Source organism: Panthera pardus, unplaced genomic scaffold (genome assembly GCF_024362965.1).
Source record: "Panthera pardus isolate Hobbes unplaced genomic scaffold, ASM2436296v1 HiC_scaffold_24, whole genome shotgun sequence".
Lineage (NCBI taxonomy): Eukaryota > Metazoa > Chordata > Mammalia > Carnivora > Felidae > Panthera > Panthera pardus.
In genome coordinates, this window is record NW_026526810.1 from 20,340,802 (window position 1) to 20,356,689 (window position 15,888).

Consider the following 15,888-nt stretch of genomic DNA (forward strand, 5'->3'; position numbering starts at 1 on the left):
CCCTTGCCTTTGGGGATGTGTTGAGTAAGAGATTGCTACGGCTGAGGTCAGAGAGGTCTTTTCCTGCTTTCTCCTCTAAGGTTTTGATGGTTTCCTGTCTCACATTCAGGTCCTTTATCCATTTTGAGTTTATTTTTGTGAATGGTGTGAGAAAGTGGTCTAGTTTCAACCTTCTGCATGTTGCTGTCCAGTTCTCCCAGCACCATTTGCTAAAGAGACTGTCTTTTTTCCATTGGATGTTCTTTCCTGCTTTGTCAAAGATGAGTTGGCCATACGTTTGTGGGTCTAGTTCTGGGGTTTCTATTCTATTCCATTGGTCTATGTGTCTGTTTGTACCAATACCATGCTGTCTTGATGATGACAGCTTTGTAGTAGAGGCTAAAGTCTGGGATTGTGATGCGTCCTGCTTTGGTCTTCTTCTTCAAAATTACTTTGGCTATTCGGGGCCTTTTGTGGTTCCATATGAGTTTTAGGATGGCTTGTTCTAGTTTCGAGAAGAATGCTGGTGCAATTTTGATTGGGATTGCATTGAATGTGTAGATAGCTTTGGGTAGTATTGACATTTTGACAATATTTATTCTTCCAATCCATGAGCAGGGAATATCTTTCCATTTCTTTATATCTTCTTCAATTTCCTTCATAAGCTTTCTATACTTTTCAGCATACAGATCTTTTACATCTTTGGTTAGATTTATTCCTAGGTATTTTATGCTTCTTGGTGCAATTATGAATGGGATCAGTTTCTTTATTTGTCTTTCTGTTGCTTCATTGTTAGTGTATAAGAATGCAACTGATTTCCGTACATTGATTTTGTATCCTGCAACTTTGCTGAATTCATGTATCAGTTCTAGCAGACTTTTGGTGGAGTCTATCGGATTTTCCATGTATAATATCATGTCATCTGCAAAGAGCGAAAGCTTGACTTCATCTTTGCCAATTTGGATGCCTTTGATTTCTTTTTGTTGTCTTATTGCTGATGCTAGAACTTCCAGCACTATGTTAAACAACAGTGGTGAGAGTGGGCATCCCTGTCGTGTTCCTGATCTCAGGGAAAAAGCTCTCAGTTTTTCCCCATTGAGGATGATGTTAGCTGTGGGCTTTTCATAAATGGCTTTTATGATCTTTAAGTATGTTCCTTCTATCCCGACTTTCTCAAGGGTTTTTATTAAGAAAGGGTGCTGGATTTTGTCAAAGGCCTTTTCTGCATCGATTGACAGGATCATATGGTTCTTCTCTTTTTTTTTTGTTAATGTGATGTATCACGTTGATTGATTTGTGAATGTTGAACCAGCCCTGCATCCCAGGAATGAATCCCACTTGATCATGGTGAATAATTCTTTTTATATGCCGTTGAATTCGATTTGCTAGTATCTTATTGAGAATTTTTGCATCCATATTCATCAGGGATATTGGCCTGTAGTTCTCTTTTTTTACTGGGTCTCTGTCTGGTTTAGGAATCAAAGTAATACTGGCTTCATAGAATGAGTCTGGAAGTTTTCCTTCCCTTTCTATTTCTTGGAATAGCTTGAGAAGGATAGGTATTATCTCTGTTTTAAACGTCTTGTAGAACTCCCCTGGGAAGCCATCTGGTCCTGGACTCTTATTTGTTGGGAGATTTTTCATAACCGATTCAATTTCTTCGCTGGTTATGGATCTGTTCAAGCTTTCTATTTCCTCCTGATTGAGTTTTGGAAGAGTGTGGGTGTTTAGGAATTTGTCCATTTCTTCCAGGTTGTCCAATTTGCTGGCACATAATTTTTCATAGTATTCCCTGATAATTGTTTGTATCTCTGAGGGATTGGTTGTAATAATTCCATTTTCATTCATGATTTTATCTATTTGGGTCATCTCCCTTTTCTTTTTGAGAAGCCTGGCTAGAGGTTTGTCAATTTTGTTTATTTTTTTCAAAAAACCAACTCTTGGTTTCGTTGATCTGCTCTACAATTTTTTTTAGATTCTATATTGTTTATTTCTGCTCTGATCTTTATTATTTCTCTTCTTCTGCTGGGTTTAGGCTGCCTTTGCTGTTCTGCTTCTATTTCCTTTAGGTGTGCTGTTAGATTTTGTATTTGGGATTTTTCTTGTTTCTTGAGATAGGCCTAGATTGCAATGTATTTTCCTCTCAGGACTGCCTTCGCTGCGTCCCAAAGCGTTTGGATTGTTGTATTTTCATTTTCGTTTGTTTCCATATATGTTTTAATTTCTTCTCTAATTGCCTGGTTGACCCACTCATTCGTTAGTAGGGTGTTCTTTAACCTCCATGCTTTTGGAGGTTTTCCAGACTTTTTCCTGTGGTTGATTTCAAGCTTCATAGCATTGTGGTCTGAAAGTATGTATGGTATAATTTCAATTCTTGTAAACTTCTGAAGGGCTGTTTTGTGACCCAGTATATGATCTTTCTTGGAGAATGTTCCATATGCACTCGAGAAGAAAGTATACTCTGTTGCTTTGGGATGCAGAGTTCTAAATATATCTGTCAAGTCCATCTGATCCAATGTATCATTCAGGGCCCTTGTTTCTTTATTGACCATGTGTCTAGATGATCTATCCATTTCTGTAAGTGGAGTGTTAAAGTCCCCTGCAATTACCACATTCTTATCAATAAGGTTGCTTATGTTTATGAGTAATTGTTTTATATATTTGGGGGCCCCGGTATTTGGCACATAGACATTTATAATAGTTAGCTCTTCCTGATGGATAGACACTGTAATTATTATATAATGCCCTTCTTCATCTCTTGTTACAGCCTTTAATTTAAAGTCTAGTTTGTCTGATATATGTATGGCTACTCCAGCTTTCTTTTGGCTTCCAGTGGCATGATAAATAGTTCTCCATCCCCTCACTCTCAATCTAAAGGTGTCCTCAGGTCTAAAATGAGTCTCTTGTAGACAGCAAATAGATGGGTCTTGTTTTTTTATCCATTCTGATACCCTATGTCTTTTGGTTGGTGCATTTAATCCATTTACATTCAGTGTTATTATAGAAAGATACGGGTTTAGAGTTATTGTGATGTCTGTATGTTTTATGCTTGTAGTGATGTCTCTGGTACTTTGTCTCACAGGATCCCCCTTAGGGTCTCTTGTAGGGCTGGTGACAAATTCCTTCAGTTTTTGTTTGTTTGGGAAGACCTTTATCTCTCCTATTCTAAATGACAGACTTGCTGGATAAAGGATTCTCGGCTGCATATTTTTTCTGTTTAGCACACTGAAGATATCGTGCCAATCCTTTCTGGCCTGCCAAGTTTCAAAAGAGAGATCAGTCACGAGTCTTATAGGTCTCCCTTTATATGTGAGGGCACGTTTATCCCTTGCTGCTTTCAGAATTTTCTCTTTATCCTTGTATTTTGCCAGTTTCACTATGATATGTCATGCAGAAGATCGATTCAAGTTACATCTGAAGGGAGTTCTCTGTGCCTCTTGGATTTCAATGCCTTTTTCCTTCCCCAGTTCAGGGAAGTTCTCAGCTATAATTTCTTCAAGTACCCCTTCAGCACCTTTCCCTCTCTCTTCCTTCTCTGGGATACCAATTATGCATAGATTATTTCTCTTTAGTGTATCACTTAGTTCTCTAATTTTCCCCTCATACTCCCGGATTTTTTTATCTCTCTTTCTCTCAGCTTCCTCTCTTTCCATAACTTTATCTTCTAGTTCACCTATTCTCTCCTCTGCCACTTCAATCCGAGCCATTGTCGTTTCCATTTTGTTTTGCATTTCGTTTAAAGGGCTTTTCAGCTCCTCGTGACTGTTCCTTAGTCCCTTGATCTCTGTAGCAAGAGATTCTCTGCTGTCCTCTATACTGTTTTCAAGCCCAGCGATTAATTTTATGACTGTTATTCTAAATTCACTTTCTGTTATATTATTTAAATCCTTTTTGATCAGTTCATTAGCTGTTGTTATCTCCTGGAGATTCTTCTGACGGAAATTCTTCCGTTTGGTCATTTTGGATAGTCCCTGGAGTGGTGAGGACCTGCAGGGCACTTCCCCTGTGCTGTGGTGTATAACTGGAGTTGGTGGGCGGGGCCACAGTCCGACCTGATGTCTGCCCCCAGCCCACCGCTGGGGCCACAGTCAGACTGGTGTGTGCCTTCTCTTCCCCTCTCCTAGGGGCAGGATTCACTGTGGGGTGGCGTGGCCCATCTGGGCTACTTGCACACTGCCAGGTTTTTGGTGCTGGGGATCTGGCGTATTAGCTGGGGTGGGTAGGCAAGGTGCACGGGGGCAGGAGGGGCAGGCTTAGCTCGCTTCTCATTAGGTGATCCCCTTCAGGAGGGGCCCTGTGGCAGCGGGAGGGAGTCAGATCCGCTGCCGGAGGTTTGGCTCCGCAGAAGCACAGAGTTGGGTGTTTGCACGGAGCGAGCAAGTTCCATGGCAGGAACTGGTTCCCTTTGGGATTTTGGCTGGGGGATGGGCGGGGGAGATGGCGCTGGCGAGTGCCTTTGTTCCCCACCAAACTGAGCTCTGTCGTCCTGGGGCTCAGCAGCTCTCCCTCCCTTTGTCCTCCAGCTTTCCCGCTTTCCGAGCAGAGCTGTTATCTTATGACCTCCCAGACGCTAAGTCACGCTTGCAGTCAGAACACAGTCCGTCAGGCCCCTCCGCTTTTGCCAGCCAGACTCGGGGGCTCTGCTTGGCCGGCGAGCCGCCCCTCTGCCCCGGCTCCCTCCCGCCAGTCCGTGGAGCGCGCACCGCCTCGCCGCCCTTCCTACCCCCTTCCATGGGCCTCTCGTCTGCGCTTGGCTCTGGAGACTCCGTTCTGCTAATCCTCTGGTGGTTTTCTGGGTTATTTAGGCAGGTGTAGGTGGAATCTAAGTGATTAGCAGGACGCGCGGTGAGCCCAGCGTCCTCCTACGCCACCATCTTCCCTCTCTCCCCAGCTAGGATTCTTAAAATGTGGTTTTAAATTCTAATTCAGACATTTTATTCACATCTGTGTTGATTAAATCCATTATTTATTTCTGTTCTTTCTTTTGGGGTGAATTTCTCTGTCTTGTCATTTTGGAGAAAGAAAAACAGTAAAATAAAAAATTAAAATTAAAAAATCAAAGACAAAAAAAAGATTCAAGTAAAGAAAGATAGATCTTAGGTGTGTTTCAACCTGCTTGTTGAAAAAAGCTTGACAGAATAGAGAAAAAAGAGAAAGGAAGGGGAAAAGTTTAATTTTTTAATTTTAAATAATAAAATAGAGTAAAATAAAATAAAGAAAATAAAATAGAATATTTTTAATTTACAAAACAAAAAACAATACAAAAAGAATTAGCTCTTTCTGTATCCAAGAAATAAAAAGAAAAGAAAGAAAAAAATGAAAACAATTTAAGCAAAAACAGAAGTAAAGAAAACAAACAAATAAATGAACCAGCAAGCAGAAGGAAACCTGGCTGAAGTTACAACCAGTTTCCCCTCGAACTGAAACTTTGAAGCATACTAGTCTGTAGACTAAGCAGGTGGGAAGGATTTGTTTTGATCTTCGGGGGGATGTGCCTGGAGGGTGCAGGTGTGTGGGGTTTGGTGTAATGGCTCCATTATCCACTTGGTGGCACTGATTAGCTTACTGGGGTGGATCCCGTATGTGCCAGAGGTGAAAATGGCTTCACCCAGCTCCCTAGTCTTTGGCACAGGAACTTTGCACTTCCCTGACCTATGATCAAGCACCCCTCCCTTGTCTCAGGTCTCCATCCACTCCCTGCCTCTACCTTGTCCATGTCTAAGCTGTCCACCTGCCAGGTAGTGCCTCCCTCCAGAGTTTTGTCTCAGATGAGGCTGTTTCAAAACTCCACACTTCAGAGACCCACACTAATTCTCTGGGGGTGGGTCTCACAGAGCAATGGCTGGTTGCCAGCTTGTTCCAGAAAACATTCCAGTGATCGTGCAGCAGGAGAGGTTCAGAGTTTATGGAAAAACAACACACAGCTGGTGCCAGGATTTTACCACACTCTGACATCTTTGTCTCAATATCAGCAAACGTGGCTGCTCTCCAGGGTCCATGAGGACTTTTGCCCACAGGGAGGCTGTATGTCCTCTACCAAATTGCACTCCAAGCAGGAGAACAGCTTCTCACCATGTGGCACACAGACCCCTCAGACCACACTGCCTGGTCCTAGGGATTCACCCTACTTCCTCACCAGAGCACTCCCAGGCACTGAGCTCCAGAACTTCAGACTCTGCACTCCATTGTTTATAGAATCCTGGTGGTATTGAAACCCTCTCTGTTATCCCAAATTTTGGGGTTTGGGGGAACAGATTTCTTGTCCAGTCCCCTGCAAGTGTTTTAATTCTTTCTCTCTTTCTTCCTTTCCAGGTACTTTCAGGGGTGAGTGCTTTTCTTGCACAATCCCAATGTGCTGCAATCATCCCTTTTCTCTTTCTCTTTCTGTCCTTTCTTTGTGAAAACAGCTCCCTACCCTCCATGGTTCTGCAGCTTTTCTCTCCCCCAATTCACCTCTCCATACCACATACCTGCCAAATTCTGTGGCTCAAATTATGCAGATTTTTTCATTAATCCTCAGGTGTTCAAAATGCTTTGATGCTGATCTAGCTGCATTTCAGGGGCAAGACAAGCTCAGAGTCTCCATACTGCTCTGCCACTTCTATAACCACTGAATCTGAATAAGCTCTATGGATTGTACCAATGCCAATTTCTTGGTCTTGATATTATTAAACCATAGTCATATAACACATTAATATTGAGGGAGGCTGGGGAAGTATAGATTGGACTTCCCTGTACATTTCTTTGCAATGCCCTGTGAATCTTTAATTATTTCAAAACAACAACAAAAAACGTTTTTGATAGATAATGTAGCTGGTATATTATAATATGGAGCAGGAGAGGAGTGAGGCCTTATAATGAGGGGCAGCAGTTCACCTGACTGACTTATAAAGGGTGCCCTTAATGAGCCTTTCATTGAACTAATATATCTAGTTTCTTCTAACCTCCTCACTTTTTGTTTCTGCCAGGGTAAAAACCATGTTGAATTGGCCTCTTTACAGGACTTTTATTACTTCAACATGGCTGTTGGGAGGGAGGGAAAAGCATTTTCTGAATGGCTATTAATAACAGCCATTAATTAATGAAAGATTAATAAATGTTTATAATTATGTAATTTTGAAAGGTTGTACAATTATACACAAAAAGTCAAATTCTAGAATAAAAAGAAGTCTTCTCAAAAATAAATTGGCATTAAACTGTATTTTTTAATTACTAATGACTGTAACTGATTAAAGTACATTGAATTTATTAAACCCATAAGTTCAAAATGATACTCAGAAAATGGGAGACAGACAAAAAATAAATTCAGTGGACACCACTGGAAGTTGCTAAGGCAACAAATCATTATTATGAAAATTGATAATTAAGGAAAAATAATTTATCTTGTGTTTCTGGCATTAAGTGTGTTTCACGTTAATGAAATTGGGTGGGAGAAAGTTCTTCAGTACAGAATGTGTCATTTATAAATGCAGATAGAATGACAGAATTAGAAAATTCATTGCAAATGCTAATGGTCCCTGGTGAATATTAAAACTATTAGGAGCAAAGGTCACAGGGAACTTGATAAACACTGGGCCAGGCTGCCACCACCTAAACTCACTAAGCAATCTCAGCATCCCTGCAAGGGGGACATCTAGACATTACACTTCTCCTTGGTACAAGTCAAACTCCTAGAACACCTGTGAAGCAAAAGGGCCCCAAAATAAAACCTGAAGGCTTCAGATATAAATTGTAGTCCATAGGAAATAAAAGAAATAGAATAAGAATCCTATGAGGGGTCCATTAGCCCAATCCAGGATGCAAGATGTTCTACAGAACCACAGAAAAATATTTTTTAACTAGATGGTGGTACAGTAAAGAGCTAACCTGGAAGGCCTAAGGTTGCCATCATTAGAAGAGCCTTTAGAAGAGCCTGCTCTAGGGTTGGCCCTTGGCTGGCATCTGGTTACTTGGCTTTTGGAATATTCCTTATGATAGAAAGTGATAATGTTGTTATATAGGCTTAGAACATTGCATTCTGCTGTACTAGCATGTCTAAATTATTTTTATAAAATGTGATTTATGGTTAACACCTGCTTTCTTTCTGGGAGGCTAGGACTTTGGTGGGCTCAGGGAGCCTACATGACAAGGCTTCATCAATACCCTGGAGCTCTGAGTCTCAAGCAGGCTGCCCTGGGCGTAAATGCCACTGCTGAAGGAAGGAGCATGTTCTATGTGGCCCCTTCTGGGAAAGGAGACCTTTCAGAACCCTGCTTCTGGACTCATCCAGACTTCCTGATGAGGCTTCTTCCACTGCTGGTCATGATAATAAACCACAGCCCAGACAGGGCAGAGCTTCCTGTGAGTCTGTGAGCCCTTCTAGAAAAATCACAGTGTTTAGGTGACCAAGGGAACCCTGAAACATGATGATATTGGTTAAAAAAAAAAAACAAGAGAAAAAGAATGGAGAGAATAGAGCTACTCTGGAATAAAGAAGACATAAGAGATAAAATAATTAATGAGTGGACCTTGTTGGACAGTTTGGGCTCAACTTACTGGAGCCAACATTCCTCACCAGGCATACTAGACAACCACAGGAAAACTTCTGGAACTTTCCTGACCATTTCTCCTGAAGGCCATTTTCTTGACAACTCCAAGGTATTTCTCATACCTATCCCACACTAAAGAAGAAATGCTTCTCATTCTCTACTGACCTTCCAGGCTCAACCTACTGGAGCCAAGATTCTCATCAATGTGTTGCAGTAAGTCTGGTTTCACAATTAAATTAACAATGTACCAGCCCACCCAGGCAGTGTCTGCACTTTGCTTCATGCTATTAAAGGTAGGGCCACACTTAGCTCCCCAAAAACACATAATTTATAAGACATAAGATCATTTGTAAAAAGGCTCATACACTGAATTGATAAGCATAACAGATAATAATCCTTCACCCCCCCATATAGCCCAAGGTCTCTCAAGTCTCTATAACATTCATATTCCTATGAAACAAATAGGGGACAGTCTAATGTACATCTCAGAGAGTTTCCACATTTGCCCCTTCAGGGTCACATTTCAAGTGAGCAGCAGAATGAGAGTGAGAAAATCATGCACATATTCAGTTTTCTCAGGTAAATTTTTGCTGGTACCTGATGCAGCTCATCTTGCATGTGTCAGTTGCCAACATTCAGCAAATATTCCAGTACAGATCAATTTTCTACATAGAATAGTGGAATCTTCCTTTTTAGGAAAGATGCCATGGCAATTTGATTAGGAAGCAGAACTGAGTGAGGGGCACCTGGGTGACTCAGTCGGTTAAGTGTCTCTTGATTTCAACTCAGGTCATGATCTCATGGTTTGTGAGTTCAAGCTCACACTGACAGTGTGGAGCCCATTTGGGATTCATTCTCTCTCTCTCTCTCTCTCTCTCTCTCTCTCTCTCTCTCTCTCTCTCTCTCTCTCAAAATAAATAAATAAACTTAAAAAAAGAAACAGCAGAACTGAGGGGCACCTGGTAGATCAGTGAGTTAAGCATCCGACCCTTGATTTCAGCTCAGGTCATGATCTAATGGTTTGTGAGATCGAGCCCCATGTCAGGCTCTCTCTATGCTAACAGCACAGAGTCTGCTTGGGATTCTCTCTCTCCCTCTCACTCTGCCCCACCCCTGCTCATGCTCTCTCTCAAAATAAATAAAGAAACTTAAAAAAAGAAGAACTTAGCCTATCCAAAACATCCACACATTGAAAGACACTTACTTGTGAGCCCAAATAAATCTGAGAGCTGACGTGAAAGTTACCTCAAATATAATCAGCATGTAGACCCCAGCAAGGATGACCACAGCAATGATCACTTGTGCTTCTATGCTTGCACGGAGATACTGATGAGCCATCAGAAGAGGAACAGCCTGGGTCTGCTGGACAGAGGCTCGAATGTTGATAGAAACAGTATCTCTGTAGAATGAAGCAAAGATATTACCATTAGTAAAGGAAACCAGACCCTATGTCAACAATTAGTGCTTGTTTCCTTGGTGTCCTTCCCAACACAAGTTATCTATGGCCATAATGAGAGCCCAAATTAATCTCAGAGTGATTTAGCCCAATTCCTGACCTGGCAGACAAGGAGCTCTGAGGGCATATATGAGTAGTGTGAGATGCAGACACAGCCTCCCTGTGGTCAGATCCATCTAATGTAGATCCCTCAGCCCCCACCTGGCAGTATCTGCTTCATGGCAGGTGCCACTCCAACAATTAACAAGGAGCAGGAACTTTCACATTGGTTCTAGCCATTTAAAATTAAAATTCTCTTTCTCTTCATCACACACTGACTGCTTTGCCTGCTAACAAATAGCAAAGCCCACCATTCTCACATGACAGTGATTTGGAAAAGGGCCACATGTAACCTGAGAATATATAGACGGGTTGTCACAGATGATGGGGGAAAGTACCTGGAATAATAAGCATCCAAGTAATTAACAGTATGTGGCATGGTGAAACTAAAGCATTTTTCTAAAAGTTCGGTCAGCAACTGTTGTGAGCCAAACTGTGTCTTCCCAAAATATAGATGTTGACACCCTAACCCTCAATACTTCATAATATGACTATATTTGGAGACGGAGTCTTTATAGGAGTAATTAAGTTAAAATAAGGTCACTAGTGTGGTCCCTAATCCAGTATGACTGGTGTCCTTATAAGAAGGGATAGGGACAGACACAAACACAGAAAAGACCATGTGAAAACACAGGAAGTAGAAGGAATCTTCAAACCAAGGATAGGGGCCTCTGAAAAGACAAACTCTGCTGAACCCTTGAGGAAATAAATTTCTACTTTTTAATTTATGCAGTCTGTGGTATTTGTTATGACAGGAATAGCAAACTCCTACAGACATAATATGGAGTGGCATTAAAGAAAAAGAGAAAGAATCTGAAAATTTCCTGGAATTCTCCATTGTAGAGCTTCATAATATTAATGACTATAAAATCAACTATAAAATACCATTTGCTTCAAAATGGACCCTGAAGTCAATCCTCATTTCCTGACACTTGTGGTTATGATGCCCTCCTACATCCCTCATGTTCACAGTCTCCCCAGTTAGAGCATCCCATCCAAGTCATATAATTGATCTGGCTATTCGTGCCAAAAATTAGAGTCTCACAGGTCAAACTTTTTAAGTGAGCATGTCTCAGAAGACCCTCCCTCAAGATCTTCGATCACCTGAGACCCACCTGCTCAGTATCTCAAAGGTCCTGCTCACCACTAAGCGCTCACTTCTTCTCGGATTTAAAAATACAGTCCAATTCTGAGTGACCTGTAAAAGTTGAAATGTAATATCACAGTAAGGCTTTGAACCATCACCTGGGATTCAGTGTTATTCAGTGTACATGTTTGTTTATAATAAGGAGAAAAAGAGGAACAGCAAGGACTTTTTACACAACTCCCAAATCCCTGACACTAGAGCATATCCAAGTTGTATGGAACTGGAAATTTCTACATTATGAAGGGCTTTAAGAAAAAAGAATACAAAAGTACACACATAGAATTAGTATAAAAGATACAAAGGTATAGATGTCAAAATGATTTATTATGAGCAAAATAAATCACTGCACTTTATGGGAGACTTGGAATCTTCTGAGCCCTCTGAGGCAACTCATGAAAATGCTTACTTACAACTGCCTCCTGCTTGCAAACTAGAGACAAGTCTGCACACCCATGTCACAGGAGCCCATGAGAAGCAGGATCCAAGGATAAAGCTACTTTGCTGTGGGCAAATCCACCCCACATCTTCCTGTCCCAAGCAGGATAGTGGAGAAACCAGCTGAGGGGAGCCAGATATGAGCAGAAAGTGGGGGCTGGCTGGGGCAGCTGAGGAGCCAGGGAAACTTCAATGGGAGGACGGGAGTCTTGATGCCCAAAAATCATGAAGTAAATGAAAATAGGAACTCTGAAATTAGTCAAAGCATGAATGAGAGTTCATATGTTCTCTTAAAACACTTCAATATTTGGAAAGAGTATATCAGAAAAGCCTAGTAGTAAAGGACTTTTGTGTTCCTCATGTTTCTGAGCTGGATTTTTGTCCTGGCACTGGAGAAGAGAAGCTCAGTACAGCCCCATGGGCAGGCAGTCATGTCAGCAGGCTGCAAAGGGTCACATCTTCTTCCACCCAAGACTCACAGACAGAGCAGACAGATGTGTGCCCACCTTGTCTTTACTGAGAAGCCATTGCCATCAGGCTGTGTATTGCACACAAGGAAGACAAGTTTACGTCCTAAGACCACGACCAAGGCAACACTTTTAGAACACTGGTGCTGCATAGACCATCACCCATGAAACTGCAGCTTAATTAATAATGATGCCTTTGCTCTGTGGACCCTGCTCTGTATGGCAGGAAAATGAGAGGGTGCAGTAACCCATCAGACTCTCTGTTTTGGATGACACAGCATTGTGCAACAGCAGGGTTTCCTTCTCTGTATTATAATAGGAAAAACCCATGGACTTCATACACAAGTCACCATAATAATCCCAGGGAGTTATCAGGACTTGGGGTATAGGTCAGGATGCACAGAGAGGGTCCAGGCCTTGTCTGGGCTCTGGGCCATGGTGACAACACCACTGCTGACCCTCCTTGCCTTCAAAGTATGGGAGCTAAAGATGGTCTAGGAGACACTAAGTGCAAGAGCCTATTGCTTTAGAAGAAGAAGGTTTAGGAAATTATGCAAGTCTTAACTACTTGGTTAAGTGTCCACAAACCCAAAGGAACTGTGGTGTATCTTCTATACCATGAGGTAAGGCCCAAGTTTAATTGTGATTTAACAACAGAAAACTACGTTCAAATATATATTTCCCTGAATTGTCCAATAAAATCATCTGAATAAAAAACTCACAAGTCTGATTTTACTGAAATTGCAAGAGTTTTATAATTATCTTAGACAAAAGGAGAAAAAAGAATTGCAAAGACAAAGCAAAAGACAGGGCTTGCTTAAGAATGGTGTCATCAAAAAGAATGAAATCTTGCCATTTGCAACTATGTGGATGGAACTGGAGACTATTATGCTAAGTGAAATTAGTCAGAGAAAGACAAAAATCATATGACTTCACTCATATGAGGACTTTAAGAAACAAAACAGATGAACATAAGGGAAGGGAAACAAAAATAATATAAAAACAGGGAGGGGGACAAAACAGAAGAGGCTCATAAGTATGGAGAACAAACTGAGGGTTACTGGAGGGGTTGTGGGAGGGGGGATGGGCTAAATGGGTAAGGGGCATTAAGGAATCTACTCCTGAAATCATTGTTTCACTATATGCCAACTAATTTGGATGTAAATTTTAAAAAATAAAAAATAAAATTACAAAAAAAAGAAGGGTGTCATTGCCTTATGGCTTCCCATCAAATCCACTCAAAAGGAAATCAATTTATGAAGAGATGAAGTGAGTTTTTTCAATTCCTTTTAGGTAAAGTATAAGTGTAACCTGCTGTGGCCGCCGCCGCCTGGAGCCTGGAACATCGGCCTGGGTCACCTCCACCACAACATGTTCTTCTCTTCCAGTATGACTTGGGCCACTGGCCACCAGGGCCCCTTCCAGGTCCACCCGGAGCAGTGTGGAGTCCACATAGCTGGTGAGGTTTGAAGCTGAGGCAAAGTCAAGGTGAACCACAAAGCAAGGAAGAGAGGCCTAAAGTGCCCCCACCACCCACTCAGTGAGTACCCTCCTCAGAAGGTGCACACAGAAATGCATATCCAGGATGTTTCCTCCAACTGTACTGCAGCCACTGACCACTCCTTATCTCCTCAGCACCTCACTCCTGACATACACATTGGTTTTACATTGTGTTTTGCACTGCAGAAATTGCATTTCTGATTGTTTATGTTTCAGGTCCTCTGGTTTAACCTCTAAGTGGTGGTGTCTCCCCATTCTACCCTTATCTCTGCTTCTGCTTTTGCAGCCAGCATGAAACTCCTGCCCAAGTTCCTGGACCCACGGTGAGCTAGTAGACAGGATGGCTGCATGACTGAACAGATACACAGATCAACATCCATGCCCAAATCCTCAGGTGCCAGGTCTCTATTTGTACAATGAGAAATCACAAAGAGAACTTAAAATAAGAATTCTGGAGTCAGCTAAATAAGTGAGAGGAGAGAAATTCCCTCAAAGTGTGTTAAGGGGTCTTGATCAGGGAAGAATTATCAGGAAAAGAGGCTTTTTCCCCACACAAAATATAATTCCCATGGTACTTACTCCCCACTTCAGGCTCGCCCCTCAGTACTTACATCCTGCATTTGGGTGTTGCACAAACATAGGGGTCTGTGCGACTCAGCCCTTCTCTCTCTGTTCTGGGCCAACTCTTGCCTCTGCTGCAAGGTCCTGGGGGACATGACATGGATTTTACAAAGAGGCTGGCCCAGTCATTTTCATCCAGAAGAGAAAATTGTTGTAGGTGGAAAAATGAATCTCAAAATAATCTATGTTTTGTATAAGGCCTCAAAAGTCTTAGCAGCAGCTCACTAGTTGTAGGAAGATTCAGAAACCCTAAAAGAAACAGGTGGTCTATGGAATAGACTTAGGGAAAAGGTAGAACTTCACTGTTGCCACAGTGTATACAGGATTTGCATTGAGTGTTGAGTGCCAGTGAATGGTTAATCCTTTTTCATTATCCATTTCCTCCAGCAAAATATACTAGTTTAAAAAAATTATTATACAAACACATCCTGGTAAAGAAAGCGCTTTATCAGCACTGTTGTCTATAAGACAGCCCAGAATGTGCAGCTGTCCCCAGCACTTGGCTGGAAAGCCTCTCCACATACCTATGCTGCTACTTGGGTTCCATCAAGGACAAATGGAAACAGAAGTCACACATGAGGCAGGATGTACCAACAAAAGGCCCAAAGAGACACTGCTGCTTCTGCCACACCAAAATTACTCCTGTCCTTGTCTTTCCCCTGGTCAAACACAAGATACAGGGTGGGGAGAAATATTTCAGTTCAGAAAGGATTCTAGAGACTTTGCAGAAACCCAGGAGATGGAACAGCACCACCTAGAGGCTAACATTGGAAAAGCAGTGGCTTCTCCCTCAGATTTAAGGAATGTTTGTGGAGCATCTATTGCATACCAAGAAGTAAATGAATAAAAACCTGGGGGTTAAGGGGCATCTCATGACCTCTTGAGGAGACAACCATATAACAAATCTCCCTGTGATTAACTAATCACATGGAGCGCACACAAAACCACATAGACACAGGACCACATTTACTTCCACCCTTCCTTTCCTCTGTCTTTCTACATGCCCACCATGTATTTAGGATTCAAAGCCCACTGAGATGCTCTGGCGTCATCTGTGACTTCCAGATCACAGAAAACAGGAGCCTCTAATCAAGCCTCATCCCTGCAGGCAGCTTTGATCCTTGACTTGCAGACATATTGAACTATCTGCCATTCTCCTAACACATAGTACCCTGCCTTTGCTTCAAATGCCTTCTCCAAATATGAAGAACTTCTGCCATCTTTTGAGATCTCACTCAAACTCTCCACTCCTCTCTTAAAATCTTTGCTTGTCATCTACGACTCCAGTGGATCCTCTGTAGATTTGACTCATGCCATATTGCAGTTTGTTTAAGATTTTTCTTCCCAACTGGTCTCACTCCTCAAGAGAAGTATCTGCATCTTATTTATTTCTCTACTTCTCTGGAGACTAATTTAGTTCTCACCACATTAGACGCCCCCCAAAATACTTATGTTACCAATAAATATTTGTTTACAGCATCATCCTTGAAGTCCTCCAAACATAGACCAGAGTCCCTGCTGGGGGCGGGCAATAGAGAAGTCAGAGAGAAATTGCATCCTTCCTCTGACTGCATCAAAGAAGTCTCCTGCCTTTCCCATTACCCACATCAAAGCCATTTTTCATGACCTAACTTGACATGTCTTCCGTGAACCTTC

The 15,888-nt window shown here is 41.9% G+C and overlaps 1 protein-coding gene across 1 annotated transcript in view; it reads right to left on the bottom strand.

Annotated features, from left to right (window-relative positions):
• OCA2 (OCA2 melanosomal transmembrane protein) overlaps positions 1-15,888 on the bottom strand; it is a 516,689-nt gene that overhangs the window by 388,827 nt on the left and 111,974 nt on the right. The window contains exons 7-9 of the mRNA XM_053888812.1: positions 13,423-13,583; positions 11,178-11,260; positions 9,753-9,906 (exon numbers count right to left, since the gene is read on the bottom strand). Coding sequence (XP_053744787.1) covers positions 9,753-9,906; positions 11,178-11,260; positions 13,423-13,583 — 398 coding nt within the window. The remainder of the gene's footprint in view (positions 1-9,752; positions 9,907-11,177; positions 11,261-13,422; positions 13,584-15,888) is intronic.